General features: G+C 44.3%; 1 protein-coding gene across 3 annotated transcripts in view; it reads left to right on the forward strand.

Annotated features, from left to right (window-relative positions):
- The window catches only part of ninl (ninein-like), a 96,720-nt gene that overhangs the window by 30,423 nt on the left and 43,616 nt on the right, over positions 1-22,681 (forward strand). For all 3 annotated transcript variants that reach the window (XM_052010931.1, XM_052010932.1, XM_052010933.1), the window contains exons 6-13: positions 1,643-1,833; positions 2,516-2,656; positions 3,816-3,983; positions 7,239-7,375; positions 11,879-12,019; positions 13,021-13,195; positions 18,625-18,735; positions 21,978-22,067. In XM_052010931.1, the coding sequence (XP_051866891.1) occupies positions 1,643-1,833; positions 2,516-2,656; positions 3,816-3,983; positions 7,239-7,375; positions 11,879-12,019; positions 13,021-13,195; positions 18,625-18,735; positions 21,978-22,067 (1,154 nt within the window). The remainder of the gene's footprint in view (positions 1-1,642; positions 1,834-2,515; positions 2,657-3,815; positions 3,984-7,238; positions 7,376-11,878; positions 12,020-13,020; positions 13,196-18,624; positions 18,736-21,977; positions 22,068-22,681) is intronic.

Raw genomic sequence — 22,681 nt, forward strand, 5'->3', positions numbered from 1 at the left:
AATCCAGGGAGACCTGGTTGGGTGGATTCAAAATTGGCTTGGAGGTAGAAAGCAGAGGGTGGTGGTTGAAGGTTGTTTTTCTGGTGACTAATGGTGTGCTGCAGGAGTTGGTGTTGGGACACTTGTTATTCGTTATTTATATAAATGATATGGATGTGAATGCACAAGGCTTGATCAGTTAGTTTGCAGATAACACAAAATTAGGAGGTCTTGTGAGGGGTATCTTCGATAACAGGGGGATCTTGATCAGTTAGGGAAGTGGGCTGAGGAGTGGCAAATGGATTTCAATACAGATAAGTGTGAGGTGATACATTTTGGGGAGTCAGACCAGTGTAGGACTTGTACTACTGTATGAATGGTAAGGCACTAGGGAATGCAATGGAACAGAGGGACCTTGGAGTACAAGTGCATGGTTCGTTGAAAGTGGCATCACAGGTAGACAGGATGGTGATAAAGGCATTTAGCACGCTGGACTTCATCAGTTATGGCACAGTATAGGAGTTGGGACGTTATGTTGCAGTTGTATAAGTTTTTGGTGAGGTTGCACTTAAAGTACTGTGTACAGTTTTGGTCACGCTGTTATAAGAAAGACGTGGTTAAACTGGAAAGAGTGCAGAAAATATTTATGAGGATCTTGCCAGGACCAGAGGGTCTGAGTTATAGGGAGAGGTTGGCCAGGTTAGGGCTTTATTCCTTCGAATGTAGGAGAATGAGGGGCAACCTTATAGAAATGTTTAAAATTATTAAGGCATAGATAAGGTGGATGGTAACCATCTCTTCCTTAGTCCAAAACTAGGGGGCATAGATTTGAGGTGAGAGGGGAAAGATTTAAAAGGGACCTGAGAGGGAATTTTTTCACACAGAAGGTGGAGAGGAAATGGAACAAACTTCCAGAGGAAGTGGTAGAAGCAGGTACAATAGTATCATTTAAGAAGCACTTGGATAGGTGAGGGGAGGGGCTTAAAGGGATGTGGGCCAAATGCAGGGAATTGGGACTAACTAGGTGGGTACCATGGTCAGCATGGACTTGTTGGGCCAAAGGGCCTGTATCCATGTTGTAATGCTCAATAACTCTACGACTCTGCCGCTCCAGAGTAAACAACCTTAGTTTGTCCAATCTCTCCTTAAAGCACATATCCTTTAATCCAGGCAGTATCCTGGTAAACCTCTTCTGCACCTTCTGCAAAGTTTCCACATCCTTCATATAACGGAGCGACCAGAAATGAAAGATTTTCTGTGAGGCGTTTTTGAAGAGGATCATTCACTGGCAGGAAACTTTGCAACAGGAGGACACAGTTTAAAGGAAAAAAAACATGGATAACCTTCCAGCAGTGAGTCTTAATCTAGGATGTGCTGTCTGAAAAGCTGCAGGAAGGAGATTCAGTGGTAACTTTCAAAAGGCAGTTGAACCTGAATGAGATTGAAAAAGGGAACATTTGGTGGACTCTAGTTAAAGAATAGAGGAATAGGATCGATTGGATGATGATTCTTCCAGAGAGTCATGAAAGTCCAAATGACCCCCTGTATGTTGCTTGACTAAAACTTGGGTTTATCAGGAAATATTTGTTATTTTCTTCATCTTGTTATCTATGGGAGTTGTAAACATCGTAGAGCACTGTTTATGTTTAAAATTCTTGTTTAGGTCAGCTGAGCAGATGCAATCCCAATGGCTTTGATTGTCCCCGAAGGTCATCCACTCCTTGCCCTGAAGCCACAGAAGATCATGTGCAAACTATCTGGGAGGAGTTGGGAGTGGGGAAGAATGGCTACCTTAACCGAGAGGAATTGGCGATGGTCTGCAATAATATTGGCCTGAAGGACCTCAAAAACCAAGTATGTGTGTTGACCTTAGCCCGATTTACTGTGAGGTTGTTAACATGGCACTGAACTTTCTCAAACATCAGACAGGCTATGGTATTTTATTTCCACCCTGGTATCGCAAGTTCCTTGGACTGAACGGGTGAGCAGAAAATTTGTCTCCAGGGTCTGCCATGATGACTCTGATTAGTTGGATAATGAGTTAATGCTCATTGACTATATAATGTCAATGGCTGAACTCTGGGGAAGTTGCTCATCAGCAATCGTCACTTGAGTGCTGACATTCTGTGTTTGTGCGCTTCAACGAGATTGCCTCCTTCAGACATGCGGAATAAAAACAATGCCAGCTACTCAAAGCCAAGGTGGAGAAGGAGGTGGCAATCTTATCAGCACATGGGGCAAAAGAAAAGACCCGTAAAGAGTTTGCCCTGCTGTCCTGGCCATTACTTATCCCAGGCACAAAATGGCTGGTCACACTGCTGTTTTGTGGGAGCTTGCTGTGCACAAATTGGCTGGCACATTTTCTACATTGAAACAACACTTCAAGTGAACTGATTTTGGATGTTGCAAGTCAGGGAAGCTGCTAATTTAATCTAAACCATCCAGTCTAATGCTCTAGACTCTGATTTGGTGTTAAGATTATTGGTGGCACATACTGCCCCTGTAATTCTGAGACGCTTGTGAATTTGTTCCGCAGGAAGTTGACAGTCTTTTCAGAAGGCTGGACAAAGACGGAGATGGCAAAGTGAGTCGTGGTGAATTTCTTCGTGGCTTGTTTCGGCATGGACCCACATCTTCTACGCCCTGTAAAAAGAAATACCATCGAGGCCGCAACCAGGTAGGCTTAACCTTATTTGTATATCTCTCAACTATATTTAAACCCTTCCCCGCTTTCTCCCATCTTTGTTGCTTTGGCATAACCACCTAGTATTGGGAGGCCAGAAAGGCAAATTCATTTTCACCACCTGGACATTTGGACAACACCCAAGCATGGTAAATTCATGGAGCATATTCCCAGTCCTGATGAAGGGTCTCGACCTGCAATGTTGACTGTCTCTTTCCCTCTATGGATGCTGCTTGATCTGCTGAGTTCCTCCAGCAGCTTGTTTTTTGCTTGCCACAAATCATGCCTCAGGAAGAAGTGTATACTAGGTGCACACTTCATAGTGTACAAGTGGTGAATGCATCCAATTTAATGGGCAACCTTCCAGAGTTCAGGCATTGGCTGCACCATGAGCATTAACTCGTCACCTGACTGAAACGAGTCCTCATCAGGAAGAAATTCCCCGCTCGCCTGTTCAGTGCCAGTAACTTGCAGCACAAGAGAGAAAACAGGTGAAAATATTGTAGCCAGTATGCTGTGTAAGAAATGTCAGTGGTGTGCTACCAACACTTCATGGTAAATTGGATTGAGGTCAATGCAAGTAATTTGAAGTCCTTCAGGCCAATATTATTGAAGACCATGTAACTTTTAAATCATGATTAATCACCAACGTACAGATTTTCAGACTGTAGAATCACAGAGGAGACCTCTCTGCCCACTGTGTCTGGGTTGGCTGCTGACAACACCGATACAATTAATGCCGGTGCCCTGTTCTTTTCCCCTGTACACACAACGTTGCTTCTGCAGAATTTCTTTCCCAATTTAATTAATATATCACTCATTGTAAACACAGGACTGGAGGACTGAATAGGACCAATGAAAGTTTAATGAATGTTAATTACATTTTCTCCTTTTTCAATATGTTGTTGCCAGTTGGAGGACAAAACTCCAACTGGCAACAACATAGTTTTAAATTCTATTTTATACCTTGACATAGATTGTCACTGAGATCTTGTGAAAGGGAGAATTCTTGATTTAAGAAGCTTTTATAACCAAAGAAGTTAATATCATAACACAAATATAATCTAGGAGTATGAGGAATATAATTGCTAGAGAATTATCCGTGGTGATTGTTTATTAATGCACACAATGAAATCAACACTTTTCCTCCCAGAGTTTTGACGAGAACAGGCACAGAACAGCAACTCCATCTTTAATATCAGGCAAGGCTGGTTCACAGTTGTTTTCTGCTCTTGATGATGGCACTGGCTATGCATCACCTGAACAAATAATTAACATGTGGCAGGAAGATGGAATTAAAAACAGTCAAGAGATATTACAGGTAAGGCACCACTCTTATTGACCTTTCATGTGCGACCTTGATGCCATTTTACAGTCTGTCTGAGCTGCTGCTGCTTCGCCTTGGGCCGTCCCTCAGGATCAAGGATGCCTTGCTTCTGCTCCTTCCAGTTTTGTGGGCTCTTAAATGCTGATAAGGCTGATGGGGGAACCACAAACTCCTCCACAGATGGGGCAGGAGGTGCCTGACAACGTGGGTGTGTGGGTAGTTTGTGAGGTGGTACACTCCATCCACAGTTTAAACAGGGTTTCTGTATGCTACTGATGCATAAACTTCAGGTTCCCGATACCATCCCAAATATTCCTTCTCTACTTTGAACAGTCATGGGGTAGATGTTCCCAGGAGTCTGTGGGGATATTCCATTTCTCAAGGAGGTTTTGAGCAGGTCCTTTGAATCCTTTCCTCTGTCTGGTAATCTCTTCTTGTGACAGAGCTCAGACTAGAATGTCAGTTTTGGGAGTCTGGTGTTGGGCATGTGAATATCATGACCTGCCCGGTGTGGCTGATGGGGTGTAACTATGCCCTCATTATGTTGGAGATGTTGGGCTGGGAAAGAACTGCCGTTATAGTTCACTTGGTAGCACTCTTATCGCTGGTTCAGATGCTTCAAGGACCATTACAGAGACTTGAGCACAAAGTGTAAACTTGTACTTCAGTGCATACCGAGTGGGTTCTGATGAATCTGATTTGTTTTATTTAGTGGGTAAGCTGGCGTATGGAGCTGACAGTTGAATCTTTATATTCAGCATTATTGCCAATAATGTCCTCCTGACCCATTCCACACTTAAAGCAGAGCTTTCTATAAATTCACTTTGTACTGTCAGAGAGTTTTTTTTGGGATGTTAACTCAAGTCTACATCTATGCTCGTGGTTGAACATGAAAGATTCCAAGGCATTTCTCTGAAGAAGATCAGTGGAACTCCTCCAAATGTCCAGGCTAGTACTTATCTCTCAACTGACTTTGACATTGACAGAACCGGTTAATTGATCATTGTCACATTGCTCTTTGTGGCATTTCCTGCATTACAACAGCATATGTCCAAAGTGTTTAATTGGCTGAAAAGTGCTTTGGGATTGTGAATTATTGCAAGTTTTTCTTTACACTTTATTCAATTAATTCTCTAATTGTTCTTCCAAAAGAGAGGTAATGTTATTTTTAGTAATTATTAAAATTGTGTATTTTCAAACATGATTTGCACAGTAATTTATTTAGGTAAGTTCATTTTACTGAAAGTTAAGTAGATTTTTTTTCTTGCATCTTGTTCATAGTCATTTCACAAAGTATAATTATTTACTGCTTGAAAAGGGAGAAGAAATACTACTGACTCAAATGAAATATTCCTAATGTAGTCAGAGAGCTGTTGTGGCATGACAGTAATGTGGCTGCTGTAGTCCACTGGAAATATTTAATGCTATTTTTGCAACATTCCATTTTGTATTTTTTGGCATGACTATGTTTTGAGAACCTAGCAGTGGCAGGAAAGAGCCAACTCACTCGCATGTTTTGCGTTGTTCATTTGCCGCTGCAAAAATGATAGTGTTGCTGATGAGGAAGGATGATGAACCAGACATAAAAGAGGTTGTGATGAGAAGGTGCAGAAACCAAGTGTTGTGAACGTTTCTGTCACTGCTGTTACTTTTGGGTGAGAACTTGTTGGCATTTTGGCCGTTTTATCATAATTGTCAGCCACTGGTGTTTCTTAGTGAACAAATAAATAAAAGTCAGTGAATTACAAACACTTACAGAGTTCTTGAATTTATATCACATCAGTGAGAAAGCTAGCGTACAAATGGACACTCCTAATATGGGTAGCTGTTGGTTAGAATGATTCTTGTGGAGAAGGAGAAGAAAATCAGTAGCCATATTTCACAATGGAGGACTGAGGCCAGGACATTCAGCCCCTTGAATCTGTGCTGCTTGTTGACTAGATCTGTACCTCTGTTTCATTTCCATTTGATATTTAAGTTGACCCAGCCTCTGCAGCTTTTTTTAGGAAGAGCATTCCAGATTTCCACTATCTGCTGTCTGAAGAAGTGCTTTCTGACACTAATCTAGAAGGGCCTGGCTCTTATTTCTATGTTCTCCAGCTTTGCGTTCACTCACCAGAGGAAATGGCTTTTTCCACATCAGCTATACCAAACTGTGCAATAAACATAAATGCCTCGCTGAGACCACCCCTCACTTGTTTTTACTCAGTGGAGCGTGCCCAGCTTAGGCAGCCTATTCAAAGTTTGTAGCCTCTGTGTAATTCTGATACTTTTCCAGTCCAACATAACCTCCTGAGCTGCAGTGCCCAGAACTGAATTTATTGAAGATATGGACTGAGAACGGCTTTCTGCAATAGTAGCAGAATCTTCAGCTTATTGTGTGGGGGTCCAAGAGGGGTTTACCATCCCAGGCAAAACGATTTTGCTGGTGGGCAGAGATCTTATGAGAGGGGTGGGGAGGTGAAAGCATGAATTAATTTATGTACTTCCTTTCTGCTAAATCACCACAATTGGTGGCATTTAATGCTGCAGCACAGAAAGGAAGCAGCTTGCTCAGAGAGGCAATAGTTGGATGCTGTCGATGGACAAATTTAGTGGATCACTTATAGCACAGAAAGAGGCTATTTGTCCCACATTTCAGGTGTTGGCCCGATATGTTCCACTACAAATCTGCTGCCCATCTGCTGTTCTGTTGCCCATAGCTACCCAAAATTTTTACATATCCAATTCCCTTTTAAAAGTGATGAAAAGTCTGCTTCTACTACACTTTCAGACAGTTCATTCTGAATAATAATGCACTCACTAAATATTATGCCTCATCTCATCCCTGACTCTTCTACCAGTTGCCTTCCTTTCATGACTGAACCACCAGCTAGGGTCTTTATTGAAATCTCACCTACATTTGAATACCTCTAACTCTCTCCCTCATCTTCTCTGCTCCAAATACGAATGTGTTTGAACATTGGCAAAATGTCATTCATAAATCATACCTTCACATCATCAGTTCCAAGGGTGTAAACTCTCAGAGACTAACAAATCCACAAAAACACAATACTGTATTCAGATGCAGGAAGTTTCCTGTTTTTTTTTCCCCTTGCTGTCTCCCTTCCCCTCCCCAACTCAACCTCCCTCTCCCTCTATTCTGACTTCTCCTCAGCCACCGACCCTCCCATCCTGCCTCTGGTATTGATTATAACCACATCACAACAGCTTTATTTACTGTTCAACATTGTTCTTTCTTTTTGACAGACCTTAGATTTCAGTGTGGAGGAGAAAGTGAATCTTGAAGAGCTCACTAATGCACTGGAGAATGAGTTAATGTCCAGCAAAAATGGGATTCACCTGGCAGCATTAACCTGCTACAAGAATGAAATTGACCACCTTCAGTAAGCAACTTCATCAGTTTGTGAGCAGTGACTTTTTTTTACTGTTAATGTGTGTCACCTTATGAGTTTTGAGACTACTACTCAAGGGAGGCGCTAATGGCATTGGGGGAAGCATGCAGTCATGGGTGGAGGATTGGTGAACGGAAAACAGTGGGGAAGTAATTAATCATTTTCAGGTTGGCAAGCAGTAATAAGTAGGGTGATACTGGGGTTAGTGCAGTCTGCTGTTCACAATCTATATTGATAGAATTGGGGACTGAGTGCATTGTGGACACATTTGGTGACAATAAAGGGTAGATGGGAAAGCAAGTTGTGAAGAGGAGGCAAGAGATTTGCGAAGGGCTATAGAAAGGTTAAGCATGTGGACAAAAAATGGGGGGTGGAACATGATTTTGGGGAAATGTGAAGTTGTCCATTTTGGTAGGAAGAGTAGGAACAGGTAACAAAGACCCAGCTGGAAGTAGTACAGAGGGATCTGGGTGTCCTTGTACATGGACCATAGTAAATAGCATTCAGCCACAGCCAATAATTATTCCCAGGGAAAGGGAACAAAAAACTAGAGGACACAGGTTTAAGGTGAGGAGTGAAAGATTTATAAGAAACCTGAGGGGCAACTTCTTCACACACAGGGTGGTGCGTATATGGAATGAGCTGCCAGAGGAAGTGGTTGAGGCAGGTACAATAAGAACATTTAAAAAACATTTGGATAAGAACATGGAAAGGAAAGGTTTAGAGGTGTATGGGCCAAATGCAGGCAAATAGGACTAGCATAGAATTGGGCCGAAGGACCTGCTTCCATGCTGTATTACTCTGACTCTAATTAGGAAGGTCACTGCTACGTCAGCCTTTATTGGAAAGGGATGGAGTATAGAAGTAGGTCTTGCTGTAACTACATGGGGTGGTGGTGAAACCACACCTGGAGTATTGTGTATAGTTTCGATCAACTTATTTAAGATGGGCTGTGCTTGCACTGGAGGCATTTCAGAGGGGTTGGTTCCTGGGATTGAAGGGTTATCTTATAAGTGAAGCTTCAATAGGCTGGGCCTATAGTTGTTGGAGTTTAGAAAATTGGGAAGTTATTGAAACATAACATAACCCTCTCTGGGTAATAAGGAAGGCACTAAGAGGATGTTTCCCTCCATAGGGGTATGTAGAACTAGAGGGCACAGTTTTAGAATAAGAGTTCTCCCATTTGGGATGGGGATGAACAATTTCTTCTCTAAGATTTGTGAATCAATAGAAGTCTCTACCCTGAGAGGTGTGGAGGTGGAGTCTTTGAATATATTCAAGGAGAAGATAGATTTTTGGTCTATGGGAGAGTTAAGGGTAGCATAAAATGGAGCTAAGATCAAGATCAGATTGTTCCAGGGGCCATGAGGCCTTTTCTGCTCTGGTTTCTAAGGTCCTTGTGTGGTGGGGCATGGTGGTGCAGCTAGTGGAGCTAGTGCCTCAGAGCACCAGAGACCTCTGTTCAGTCCTGACCCTCTAGTGCTATCTGTGCACATTCTCCCTGCGATCACGTGGGTTTCTCCCAGCTGTGCCAGTTTCTTCCCAAATTCCAAAGATGTGTGGGTTCATAAGTTAAATGGCCACTGCAAATTGTCCCTAGTGTGTAAGTGAGTGGTAGAAGTGGGGGAGGTTGCTGGGAATGTGGGGAGAATAAAATGGGATCCGTGTAAGTGGGTGCTGGATCAGCACGGTCTTGGACTGAAGAGCCTGTTTTCATTCTATGTTTCTATGCTTATGAAAACATACTTGCCATAAAGTCAGAGGTTGTGAGTTCAATCGCACCCCCCCGCCACCCCCCCCCCCACTCCAGAGACCTGAATATAAGGCACGAGTGCAATGCTGAGGAAGTGCCCCCCCTCCCCGCTGAGGACTTCTGCCCTCCTGGGTGGCTGTCGGAGATCTCAGTGTATTACATTGAGGAAAGAAAGTTGTCTCCTGTGTGTTAGTCAACATTTGTCCCTCAACTAACTGTTCATTATTCGAACTGCTGTTTGAGAGCCCTTGGGTGCATGTTGGCTAAAAATAGACAAATATTCTCCATTTCAGTCATTGCCAAAGAAGTGCCTAATGAGCTGCATTAAATGAGTTTGTGAAACAGTCTGTAAATGTAACACTTAATGAACTGAAAATGTCGCTCATTTGCGTGCAGTATCTCTGTCTCTCTCTGCATCGCCTGTGTTGGTTTGTGGCACTTGTGAACCAGCATCTGTCGAGACACTTAAAGTCTCGGCTTTCAATTGTACTTGCAAGGGTATGGGTTATAAAGAGCTGACTTGCTGTTTCCTGCACCATCTGTTGGCTGTTGAAGGTATTTCCTCAGAGCTATAAACCAGGCTGCATGCTCCATTGCTTTTGTCAGGAAGAGGTGACCTCTGGGAGAGCAGGACATTGTTCTTTGACATGTAAGTGTTCCATTTCAGACACAGTTTGGAGGAACAACACATATTCCGCTTTGGTGATCTCCAACCTGATGGCTCCAACATCGATTTCTCTAACTTCTGATAACCCCTCCCCTCTCCCCCCCTCCTGTTTTTCCCCTCTTTTTGTTTCTCTTCATTCCTGTGGCTCCCTCACCCCTCTCTTTCCCCTCCCCCACCCTCATGACCTGCCTATCCCTTCCCCACCTCCTTCCCTTTATTTAATTTAATTTTTAAAATTTAATTTTATTTTATTTTATTTACAGCGTGCTAACAGGCCCTTCTGGCCCAACGAGTCCGCGCTGCCCATTTTAAACCCAAATTAACCTACCTGTACATCTTTTGAATGTGGGAGGAAACCGGAGCACCCAGAGGAAACCCACGCAGACACGGGAGAACGTACAAACTCCTTACAGACAGCGACGGGAATCGAACCCCGATCGCTGGCGCTGTAATAGCGTCGCGCTAACCGCTATGCTACCGTCCTCTCCTACTGGAGTCCTCCTCCTTCAGCCCTTTGCCTCTTCTGCCTATCACCTCTCAGCTTCTTACATCACTCCCTTTTATCACCCCCCTCCCCCACCCACCTACCTTCCCCCCTCACTTGGACTCGCCTATCACCTGCCAGCTGGTGCTCCTCCCCCTCCCCTGACCACCTTATTCTGGCTTCTGCCCTCTTCCTTTCCAGTCATGATGAAGGCTCTCGACCTGAAATGTCGACTGTCTATTTCTCTCCATAGATGCTGCCTGACCTGCTGAGTTCCTCCAGCATTTTGTGTGTGTTGCTCCAGATTCCAGCATCTGCAGAATCTCTTGTGTCTCTGTAAAAGTATAAACAAGTTCTCAATGTGCAATGAGGATGCTCTTTTAGAACCAGGTATCTGTTAGTCCATGTGTTCCTGTACATTGGGAGGTGGTGTCCTTTGGATGAAAAGTTGATCCAAGGCCCGTGAATGCTCTTGGGTGGATGTGGCCAATGCTACTCAAAGATGGTTTCCATGTGTCCTGACCAATGTTTATCCCCTGACTGTCATCACTGAGACAAATTATTTGATCATTAGTATCATGATACTTGTATTAGTTTCTGCTTATCCAACTTTAGTGTTGATGTTGCACTTTTCATCGAGTTATACAGCACAGAAACAGGCCCTTTGGCCCACTTGAGTCCACACTGACCATCAAGCACATATTTCCACTAATCCTGCACTAATCTGATTTTATGCTCCCCTTCTTCCCATCAACTCTGCCCAGATTTTGGGATGTGGGAGGAGATGTAGCACCTGGAGGAATCCCAAATGGTCAAAGGGAGAATGTGCAAACTTCACACAGACAGCACCATAGGTCAGGATTGAACCTGGGTCACTGGAGCTGGGAGGCAGTGGCTTCACTTGGTGTGCCACTGTGCTGGCCAGTGCTGTGGAGTGCTTTTTGAGATTGTGAAAGGTGTTATTTTTGTGCAAATTCATTCTTTTGCTGTAATCCATAATCTGGCAACCTTGGCGGTGTGGGACTGACCAATTTTCCTCACTGTTGGATATTACTCCTTTTGATGTCCCAATGAGCTTTTAATTTTTTTTAAGATGTTACAGAGCAGGGTACTTAAATTTTCCAGTGTGGTGGAGGAGTTTAAAAGGAGCTTGGAAAGCGGGACCCCGCTGTGTTTGAAGAGAGCACAGGAACCGGGGCCGCAGTGAGTTAAAGGGAGTGTGGGGAAATGGGGGAGGGGTCCTGAGCCAAAAGTGGAACCATCTGGATTTCCAAATGATCAGATAGTGGATTATCAGGGAGTTTTACTGAACTCTGGTACACCGATTACTTCAGAACGAACACTAAGTATTAAAATGTCGGGGTGTTCCATATCCGATAAGTATTGATGTATTAAAAGTTGAAATTTTCTCCATAAACGTATTTGAGTGATACTTGATTAAAAATAAATTTGTTATCAAGCAAGGGAGTACATGCAAAACTTGTCCTAAATAACTACTTATGAACATTGTTTGGGTGACGTCATTAAACCTAAAGTTGTGTTGAAGGAAGGACAAGCTGATGCTTCATGCTCCCAATTTTTTTTTTGCAGGGGGCAGATTCAGCAGATGTACAAGGAGAGAGACAAGTTGAAACTGGACCTGGATCGAGCAGAGAAGCGAAATGTGCAGCTGGCCAAAGAGGTTGATGATCGACATGCCACCATTGAGTTGCTCAATGAGACCAAAATCAAGTCAGTGGGAGATATAGAATCAGTTTATTTTGTCCTCTTCTTGTGAGCATTGCTGATATTTATTCCGCTGTGCAGTAGAAAGAATGTTTGATTTCATGTTTATTTTGTGGGTGTGGGTTTAACTGGCAAAGCCAGTGTTCATTGTCTAACCCTTCCTGCTATTGTTGAGGTAGTGGATGCCTTCCAGAACTTGTGCTAAGTTGTCCTCTCTATGCCACTGGGTTGCAAATTCTAGACTTCCTACCCTAAGGCAACTAAGGAAAGCCGACGGCTCTCTGAGGTGGGATAGAGTGTGACTTGAAGGGGAAATTGGAGGTGATGGTGCTCACTTGCACTTGCTGCCCTCATTGGTGATGAAGGCTGTGACTGTGGGAGGACACGTTCAGGTGGGTAGACTTGCAAGCTGCATCTATGTTCAGTTCATTGACGTGTTCCTATAAAGAATTTTGTTAGCTCTTTGAGAAAATCAGGATTGTGATTCCCTTTTCTCCATGCCCCTCTTTTTCTTGATGTTGATTCATCTTTGGAGTTTGGTTCCATGGGTCATGGTGCCATTCAACACTTTTAACTACTTTAACTTGGTATCAGTATGTGGATCTGAGGGGCTACGTGACCCTGCTCCCGGTGGGACTTGCTGCTTGTTAGTCAGGAGGAGGGTTTTTTCCCAGCTTCTCCCCCTCTAACATTGGAGTAAGGGAGTTTCTTCTGAATTCCTTGTATAAAAACTGAAAATGCTGGAAACACTCAGCAGGTCAGGCAGCATCTGAGGAAAGAGAAACAATTAAAGTTTTAAATCTGATTTCCAGCTATTTAAAAAAATTTTCAGCTTCTGATTTCCTTGATGTTCCAGCCGCCTGTCTTGCAGGGTGCCTTTAATGCTGAGTTTGCTGTGATGTACGATCATTTCTTGCAATCCACTTGTCAATCATAATAAACTGTTTCTTCACATTTTCTCCCTGCCTTGCCCAACTTTGCCTCTCCCCGGTCAACACACACTTCAGGCACTTGGATCAAGGGTACAAGGAGAAGATGGCAGCAGTTAAAGTTCAGATGGACAAGGCTCAGGAGTTGATTGTACAGCAGGTGAACATGCAACGGGTGGAACTGGAGTATGAGCTTGACTCTCTCCGATCGGAGGAGATCTCTTCCCGGGAGAAGCTTAACCTTGCAATGAAGGTATGCCGCATTCCTAAGGAAAAGGATAATTTTCATTTCATTCAGTTTCTTTTTCCCTCTTGCTGGTAAAGAGCAGGGGTAGTCTCCTTTTCGTGGTCAATGCATATCCTTCATTCAGCAGCACTAAAACAGATTGTGTGGTTGTTATCCCATTGCTGTTTGTATGATCTTACTGCATTTAACATGGACGGCCCAATCCTACATTACAACAGTGACTTGTGTCCCAAAAATATTTCATAAGCTGCAGGTGCTTTGCAACGACTGTGAATTAGGTATATAGACAGGTTGAATGAGTGGGCAAGATGTTGGTAGATGGAGTATAATCTGAGAAAATGTGAGGTAATCCATTTTGGAAAGAAGAATGAAAAAGCAAATAATTATTCAAATAGATTAAGACTACAAAATGATGCCATACAAAGAGATTTTGGGCTCCTGATGCACGAAACACAAGAAATTATCCTGCATTTAGAACATAGAACAGTACAGCACAATACAGGCCCTTCGGCCCACAATGTTGTGCCAACCTTTAAACCTCTCCTAATACTATCTAACACCTTCCTCCCACATATCCCTCTATTTTAAATTCCTCCATATGCTTATCTAGTAATCTCTTGAATTTGACCAATGTACCTGACTCCTCCACCTCTCCAGGCAGCGCATTCCATGCACCAACCACCCTCTGGGTAAAAAACCTTCCTCTGATATCTCCCTTGAACTTGCCACCCATTACTTTAAAGCCATGCCCTCTTGTATCGCGCATTGGTACCCTGGGAAAGGGGCGCTGGCTGTCCACTCTATCTATTCCTCTTAACGTTTTGTACATCTCTATCATGTCTCCTCTCATCCTCCTTCTCGCCAAAGAGTAAAGCCCTAGCTCCCTTAGTCTTTCCTCATAATGCATACTCTCTAAACCAGGCAGCACCCTGGTAAATCTCCTCTGCACCCTTTCCAACGCTTCCACATCCTTCCTATAATGAGGCAACCAGAACTGGGCACAGAGTCTAACCAGAGTTTTATAGAGCTGCATCATTACCTCGCGGCTCTTAAACTAGATCCCTCGACTTGAAAGCTAACACCCCATAAGCTTTCTTAACTACCCTATCCACCTGTGAGGCAACTTTCAGGGATCTGTGGATATGGACCCCCAGATCCCTCTGCTGCTCCACACTACCAAGAATCCTGCCATTAACTTTGTAGTCTGCCTTGGAGTTTGTCCTTCCGAAGTGTACCACTTCACACTTCTCTGGATTGAACTCCATCTGCCACTTCTCAGCCCAGTTCTGCATCCTATCAATGTCCCTCTGCAATCTTCGACAATCCTCTACACTATCCATTACACCACCAACCTTTGTGTCGTCTTCAAACTTGCCAACCCACCTTTCTACCCCCTCATCCAAGTCATTAATAAAAATCACGAAAAGCAGATGTCCCAGAACTGATCCTTGTGGGACACCAATCTGAATGCACTCCCTCCACCACAACCCTCTGCTTTCTACAGGCAAGCAATTAAAGTAGAAAATATTGGAAACACTCAGCAGGTCAGGCAGCATTTGTGCAAAGAGAAACAGTTAACATTTTAGAACTGACAAAGGGTCTCTGACAACAAAAGTTAACTCTGTATCTCTTTCCTCAGATGCTGCCTGAACTGCCGAGTATTTTCAACGTTTTCTGTTTTTATCTCCGATTCCCAGCGTCTGCAGTTTTATTTTGATTTTCAAGTTAGTGGGTAGGTACAGCAAGTAGTTAGGCTAAAGGAATGTTGGCCTTTATTGCAAGGAGGAGAGGTTTACTGGACACTGGTGAGACTGCACCTGGAGTTCCACATACAGTTTTGGGCTCTATATTTAAAGGGGGAGACATTTGCATTGGAGTTAGTGCAGAGAAGGTTCACTAAGTTGATTCCTGGAATGAATGGGGTTGGCAAATGAAGAGAGGTTGACCAGGCTGGGGCTACATCCATTGGAGTGTAGAATAATGAGAGGTGATCTTATCACAAGATCACAAGACAAGGGAGCAGAAGCAGGCCATTCGGCCCATCGAGTCTGCTCCAAGGAAAAGGGAAAAAGAAATGGGGAATGGGGAGAAAAAAAACCTATTCTAATCCCAATTTCCGGCCTTATCCCCATATCCCTTGATACCCTGACTATTTAGATATCTATCTATCTCCTCCTTGAACGCCCCCACTGATCTGGCCTCCACTGCTGTACATGGCAAGGAGTTCCACAAATTCACCACCCTCTGGCTAAAGAAATTTCTCCTCATCTCTGTTTTGAAACTGTACCCTCTAATTCTAAGATTGTGCCCTCTGGTCCTGGACTCACCCACCAAGGGAAACAGCCTAGCCACATCTACTCTGTCCTTTCCTATCAACATTTTAAATGTCGCTATGAGGTCCCCTCTCATTCTTCTGTACTCCAGTGAATACAGTCCAAGAGCCGACAAATGCTCATTATACGTAAGCCCTTTCATTCCTGGAATCATCCTCTTAAATCTCCTCTGAACCCTCTCCAACGTCAGCACATCCTTCCTAAGATGTGGGGCCCAAAACTGTGCACAATATTCCAAATGAGGCCTCACTAGTGCCCCGTAGAGCCTCATCAACACTTCCTTACTTTTATACACTATACCTCTCGAAATGAATGCCAACATAGCATTCGCTTTCTTTACCACCGATCTGACCTGTTGGTTAACCTTTATGGTATCCTGCACGAGTACCCCCAAGTCCCTTTGTACTTCCGTACTTTGAATTTTCTCTCCTTCTAGATAATAATCTGCCTGCTTACTTCTGCTTCCAAAGTGTACAACTACACATTTCTCAACATTGAATCTCATCTGCCATTTCCTTGCCCATTCTCCTAAACTGTCTAGGTCCCTCTGCAACCTTCCTATCTCCTCAATACTCCCTACTCCTCCACCTATCTTGGTGTCATCCACAAACTTAGCCACGAAACCATTTATTCCATTATCCAAATCGTTGATGTACAAGGTAAAAAGGAGCGGTCCCAACACCGACCCCTGCGGCACACCACTAGTAACCAGTAACCAACCAGAGCGAGATCCTTTTATTTCCATTCTTTGCTTCCTGCCAACCAGCCAATGCTCCACCCATTCTGCTATCCTACCCGTAATTCCATGACCTCTCATCTTATTAATCAGTCTCTTGTGAGGCACCTTATCGAGGGCCTTTTGGAAGTCTAAATACACAACCTCTACCGCCTCTCCCTTATCCACCCTACCTGTGATTTCTTCAAAAAACTCCAATAGGTTGGTCAGGCAGGATCTTCCCTTCACAAAACCATGTTGGCTAGGACCTATTTTGCCTTGCGCCTCTAGGTATTCCGTAACCCCATCCTTGAGGATAGATTCCAATAATTTTCCCACCACTGACGTCAGACTAATAGGTCTGTAATTTCCTTATTGAAATCTATAAGATTCTGAGGGGATTGGCAAAGTGGTTGCTGAGAGGAACTTCCCTCAGGTGTTGGTACCTAGAACTTGGGGTCATAATTTTAGAATTAGGCGTTGCTCATTTAAAAGGGAGATGAGGAGGAATTTCCTCAGAGGGTTGTGAGTTTTAGGACTGCTTTACCCCAGAGAGCGGTAGAGGTGGAGACATTGAATATATTCAAGACGGAGATTGCAAGGGCGTCAAGAGGATCGGGAGAGAGTTGGAAAATGGCATCGGGGCCAAGATTGGATCAGCCACCATCTTATTAAGTGGGGGAGCAGATGTCCTCAGTGTTAGGGGGTCAGTAGAGGCCATGTGCTTATAGGGGCTGGGAAGGAAGAGTAAAAGCAGTAGGGTAATTTTGGAAAACACTGCCAGAAATATAACACAGTGAAAACTTTATGAACATTACTAAAATTTCAAACCCCAATATTCACCATGATTTTCTTCAATCTTCTCCTGAGCTATTAAGCGATTCAGTTCTAAAACTGTAGAATGTAAAACGGTTCAGCACTGCACCAAGCGAAGCAACTGCCTTGTCCCCCTGATATTTCAGTTCACAATCACTGTCTTCCATATCAAGTAAACGGTAAAAACTATTTGCTGTTAACACAAGTGTCAAATGCAAAGACTGAAAGGATTCCAAGCATACCAGCTTTCCAGTATCTATGTTACAAATGGCACTCTCTCTCTCTCTCCACTCCTCCACACCCAATTTGAGTCATTATTGGCCATTAATGCAGAACAAGAGGGAGACAGAATTAAAGTGCCTTGTGCTTTCAACACATTTCTCCTTTACAGTGGTCACTGTGTAAAGCAAGGGAAGTGTGTGTTCATTCTTGTGCACCTGCTACATCCAGTGAGGGCTGTAATTGATGACTGCACCATGCAGACTGAATTAAAGTGATGAGAGAATACATCAAATAGGTGCTTGATTAAGTCTGGTCACCGTAGTCTCCACAACGGACCACTTCACTTACCTACCCAGCCCAGCCAGATATATTGAAGAAAGGGCTTCATTTATATAGTGCCCTTCACATTAGAACACGAGAAATGGGAGCAGGAATAGACCAATCAGTCCCTTGTTTCGATGGGGATTGGGGATGGTAAAAATAGGGAGCAGGAAAGAAGGACCAAGCAGGACATGTAGGTGATATTCAGGAGTGGAGCAGTGGTTAGAATTGATCCAGGGAAGTAATAGCAAACCTGGGTGCTGGTATGTGGATGCTGGGGAAAACAATAATTTTTATTTCACTCTCATTCTAAGCATAAAGGGGGAACGTTTGTGTCTATTTAGCACCTGCTCATCCTCAGTATGTACAAAACGTTACTTTTAAACTGAGTGGTAAATGATGACCTAGATCGCAACATTAACTCCTACTCTTTCTTGAATTGTGGCAGCTTAGAAGCTTTTGGGGGAGAGGAGCATGGCCCTAATGTCCCATCTGAAAGATGGCCTCTCTGACAGTGCAGCTCTTCTCCGGGTCTGCATGTGAAGCGTCAGCCTGGATTTGGTGCTCAGGGTTCAGGGGTGGAACTTGAACCTGTAGGCTTTTGGGCCAAGGCTCAAGGACAGCTTCTATCCCACTGTTGTAAGACTATTGAATGGACCTCTTGTACAATATGATGGACTCTTGACCTCACAATCTACCTCATTATGGCCTTGCACGTTATTGTCTGCCTGCACTGCACTGTAGCTGTGACACTTTATTCTACAGATGCTGGAAAACTAGAGAAACAAAGGAACACACCTTATTCTACATTTTGCTATTGCTTTTCCCTTGTACTGCCTCAACGTACTGGTGTGATGAAATGATCTATATGGATAGCATGCAAAACAAAGTTTTTCACTGTACCTCAATACATGTGACAATAATAAACTAATTACCAATTGACTTGGAGGCGAGAGGGTTACAAACTGAACCCTGGTGGACACCTAATTTCCAAGTGGTTATTTAATGAAAGTTTTCCTCTTCAACAGGAGAGCAAGCGGTTGCAGAAAGAACTGACGGAGACGTTGGAGAAGTTGGCTGAATCTGAGAAGTTAGTTTGCAGGTTGCAGAAGGACCTTGACTACATGCTGAAAGACAAAGCAAGTACTTCCTCCTTGCTCAGATTTGGGGGCAGTTTGGCCAGGTTCCTTCCTCCTGGTGAGAAGGCTGTTAAGAGTCATGCCAGGGATTTGGAATCATTGACAGGCACAGCATGGAAATGGCCCCTCAGCCTGTGGGTCCATGGCAATCATCAAACACCATTTACACGAATCCTATAATAACCCAATTTTATTCTCCACACATTCCCATCAATTACTCCCCACACTGACCCTCACAGGTTCTACCTCTGACTGACACACTAGGGGCAATTTACAGCGGCCAAATAACCTACTGACCCGCACATCTTTGAGATATGGGAGGGAACTCGAGCACCTGGAAGAAACCCACACAATCACAGGGAGAACATGCAAACTCCACGCATGCATGACTAGAGGTCAGAATTGAAACTGGGTTGCTGGACCTATGAGCAGCAGTTTTATCAGCTGCTTCACTGTGCTGCCCTGTGGGGTTGGTGTAGGTGTTGGTAAGTGGTTCTAACACATTTGTAGCAGGGCTTGTTTCCCCTTTAAGTGGCTGGGTTTTTTGTGTCGGCAAAATTGCTTGGATTGTGGGTAATCTCTGAATTTGCAGGCTCCAAATGTGAACCTGAGAGTTCTCGTGTTGTTGACAGATCTGCCCCTTGGGCAGATGAATTCAAACTGAATCTCCTGAATCCTCAGCTTCTGGATAAAACTAACTCTACACCAATCATTTCCCAAAAAACAGGCCCTACATGCAATTGACCATTCTGTCCTCACTGCCATTGTGGTGTTTAACTCTTAAGGAGTGTTGCTGCTCTCTTCCAGTTCGGTCTTCAGAAGCCTTGTTGCATATTGTGCATGCTGACTGGTATGCAACTGCATTGTTTTCGCTGTGAAGTGACTGCACACCATTTTACATATACTGGTCACCAAAGCACTTGATTTCACTAAGAAAAAAAAATCAAAGGTTTCTTTTATTGAAGCCGTTGCCCTGTAATCCCTCATTCAGATGTTGGTTCTGGGGTGAGTGGGGGCAACGGCTGAACTTTGGTCTGCCCATCTCCTGTCATTCACCCGAGCACATCCCTGTAGCTGGTGAAGGTCAGGATGGTACATCCAGCTGCTGGTTTAATACGTGGCTTGGAGGGGGCAAAGGGTGATTATGGAGATTTGCTGGACAAGTGTCACCAAGGATGACAGAAGCAGCAAGTGGCTCTTGCTTGAATATTAGTCATAGCTTCTTCATCGTTATCACTTTAAAATCCCGGAACACCCCTGGGTGATGGGGCAGCAGTTGTTCAGAAAGGCTTCCTGCACCTTCTTGGAGACAACCAATGATGGATGTTCAATGCCAGCCTTGCCACTGTCACCCACAACCTAGAGGAACATTATGCGTAATCCCACCCTGCACAACACCCCTTGAATAAGTTATCACTCTCCCTATGCTGCTTCCATCAGCTCCCCAGGAGCATCTAAGGTAAAGTGGGGAACAGAATTATGTGTGAGAGTTGTTAATGCACAGCAGGTCAATGAGTGACAGGTCATCTGGGTAACTTTCAACTTTACCAGGAACATCGAGCCAGATCATCAGGAGTAACTGTTGGCATTTGACTTTTGCTTCTAGTCAGCAGGGATCTGGAGTCCCACAGATGCCAGCTGCTGGAATAGCCCCTCCTTTGCCCCAATCAGCCCTTCCTTTCAGCAGTTCAGCTCACCAAGATTTTTCAGTGTCTCTGGGCCAGTGAAGGAAGGGTGGCTCTGGATGTGTGAGAACCATGAAGGACTGATCTCTGGCTCAACCTGAGGCTCAATGGGGAGGGAGTTTTGTGGAAGTTGTGTGCCCATATAATTATTCACCAAACAAATACCAGCCACTAGGCACAGGAATGGGTAAACAATTAAATGGGGATGGAAACTCATTCTGACATTTTAAAATTATTCAAAACATTTTTCAAATTCTCCATCCACCCGGATAATTGACCCAGAAAATCCTGGTGACATTTCTCAGCTGTGTCCTTCCTGGGTTGGAGGCATTGGGAGATTCCATGTTGGTCACTTGTGAAGCAGAGGAAATGACATCATCAGTGTGCGTGAGAGCTGGTCGCGTGATCCCCATCCCTGCACCAATGAACGCAGAGCACAGGATCCTCTGCAGGTCAACCCGTCACATTCAAATCGGGAGTTGAAACAGAACACTGGAAACACTCAGCAGGTCAGGCAACATCCATGGGGGAAGAATTGAGGTTCAAGGACCCTTCATTAGAGCTGGTATAGTGAGAAGACAGACGTATTAAACTGCAGAGGGGCGGAGGACGAGTGTCAGGAGGGGACATCTGTGAGACCAGAATCTGCAATTTAATGGTTACTTTAAGAACAGGTAGTTGGAATAAAATGATACAGGGAAAAAAATGTAAATTGAAACAAAGGTAAAACCACATCTGGGGGGGGGGGGGGGGGGGGGGGAGGTGGGGAGAGGGTTTACCTAAAATTGTTAAACTCCAGCATTCAAAGGTCATTCCCCCACTGTCTTACCCCAAAGGTATGCCTGTACCTTTTTGTTTCCACTTCTCTGTATCATTTTATTCCGATTGCCTATTATAAAAATAATTGTTGCCTTGACAACGTTGGTCTGCACCGTCACAGACAATTTATCTCAGATCTCTCCATCTGCCCCTCAACTTAAAAAAAATGCTTGTTTTCTCATTTTTCCAGTTCTGATGAAGGGTCCTCGATCTGAAATGTTCATTCTGTTTCTCTCTCTCCTCATTGGTGCTGCCTGACTTGCTGAGTGCTTCCAGTGTTTTCAGTTTCTGATTTCCAGCATCTGCAGGTTTTTGCTCCAAACTCTCAGATGTTTGGTAGGTCTGCCTATCAAAAGACATTTGGATAAATACATGTTTAGAGGGATATAGGCCAAATGTGGCCAAATGGGACTAGCTTGGTGGGCACCATGGTTGACCTGGACGAGTTAGGCTGAAGGGTGTGTTTCCATGCTGTATGAATCCATGGCTTTAATCAATACCGAGTGACACATGTTGTGGCCATGAGTAAGGGGTGAGTGGTGGGCTGAAGTTGCGCTTACCATTCAGTCCAAACTGCTGCTGCTTTTTAACTGCACCCACACAACCCCTACACACCGAACAGTAGATCATGGAGCCATCGGAACACCCATGCTGTACTCTGTCTAATGAATGTTTCTCTCTCTTTTCCAACCACCCCCCCCCCCCCCCCCCCCACCCCTTCCTACCCCACACGTGCAGTTTGGAGCACTGGATAATCCGAATATCGAGCTCTTTGGGCAAGAGGAGCGCTTTGCGGAGATTATAATGGCATATGAGCAACAGTGCAGGGTAGGTGTTGGTCACGTCAGGATTGTCTGAGCCACATCAAGAGGTATTGGAGAGGTGGCCAGAATGTTGGCCAAAGAGGTCAGTGTTCAGGAGCAATTTAAAGGAGAAAGGAGAAGCGTAGGTGGGGAAGTTTGGGGCAAGGCACCATCAGGACAGATGAAGTAGTCAAAATCAGGGAGGCCAGGATTGGAGGGGTGTGGGAGATTTGGAGTTAAAGGACTAGGAAAGGCTAAAGGGCTGGGGAGCATTGTGGATGTGGAGGGATGCATGAAAGTATGAAAACTGAAGAGAATGTTCCCTGCTGACTCTTGACTCTTACCAATTTTTATGATGCCCCATAGAAAGCATCCTATCTGGATGCATCACAGCTTGGTATGGCAACTGCTCTGCCCAAGACCGCAAGAAATTACAGAGAGCTGTGAACGCAGCCCACTCCATCATGCAAACCAACCTCCCCTCCAACTGACTCTGTCTACACTTCTCACTGCCTTGGGAAAGCAGCCAACATAATCGAGGACCCCTCCCACTCTGGTCATTCTCTCTTTTTCCTTCTCCCATCCGGCAGAAGATACAAAAGCCTGAGAACACATACCACCAGCTTCTGTCCCGGTGTT

This window comes from Pristis pectinata, chromosome 3 (assembly GCF_009764475.1).
Source record: "Pristis pectinata isolate sPriPec2 chromosome 3, sPriPec2.1.pri, whole genome shotgun sequence".
Classification (NCBI taxonomy): domain Eukaryota; kingdom Metazoa; phylum Chordata; class Chondrichthyes; order Rhinopristiformes; family Pristidae; genus Pristis; species Pristis pectinata.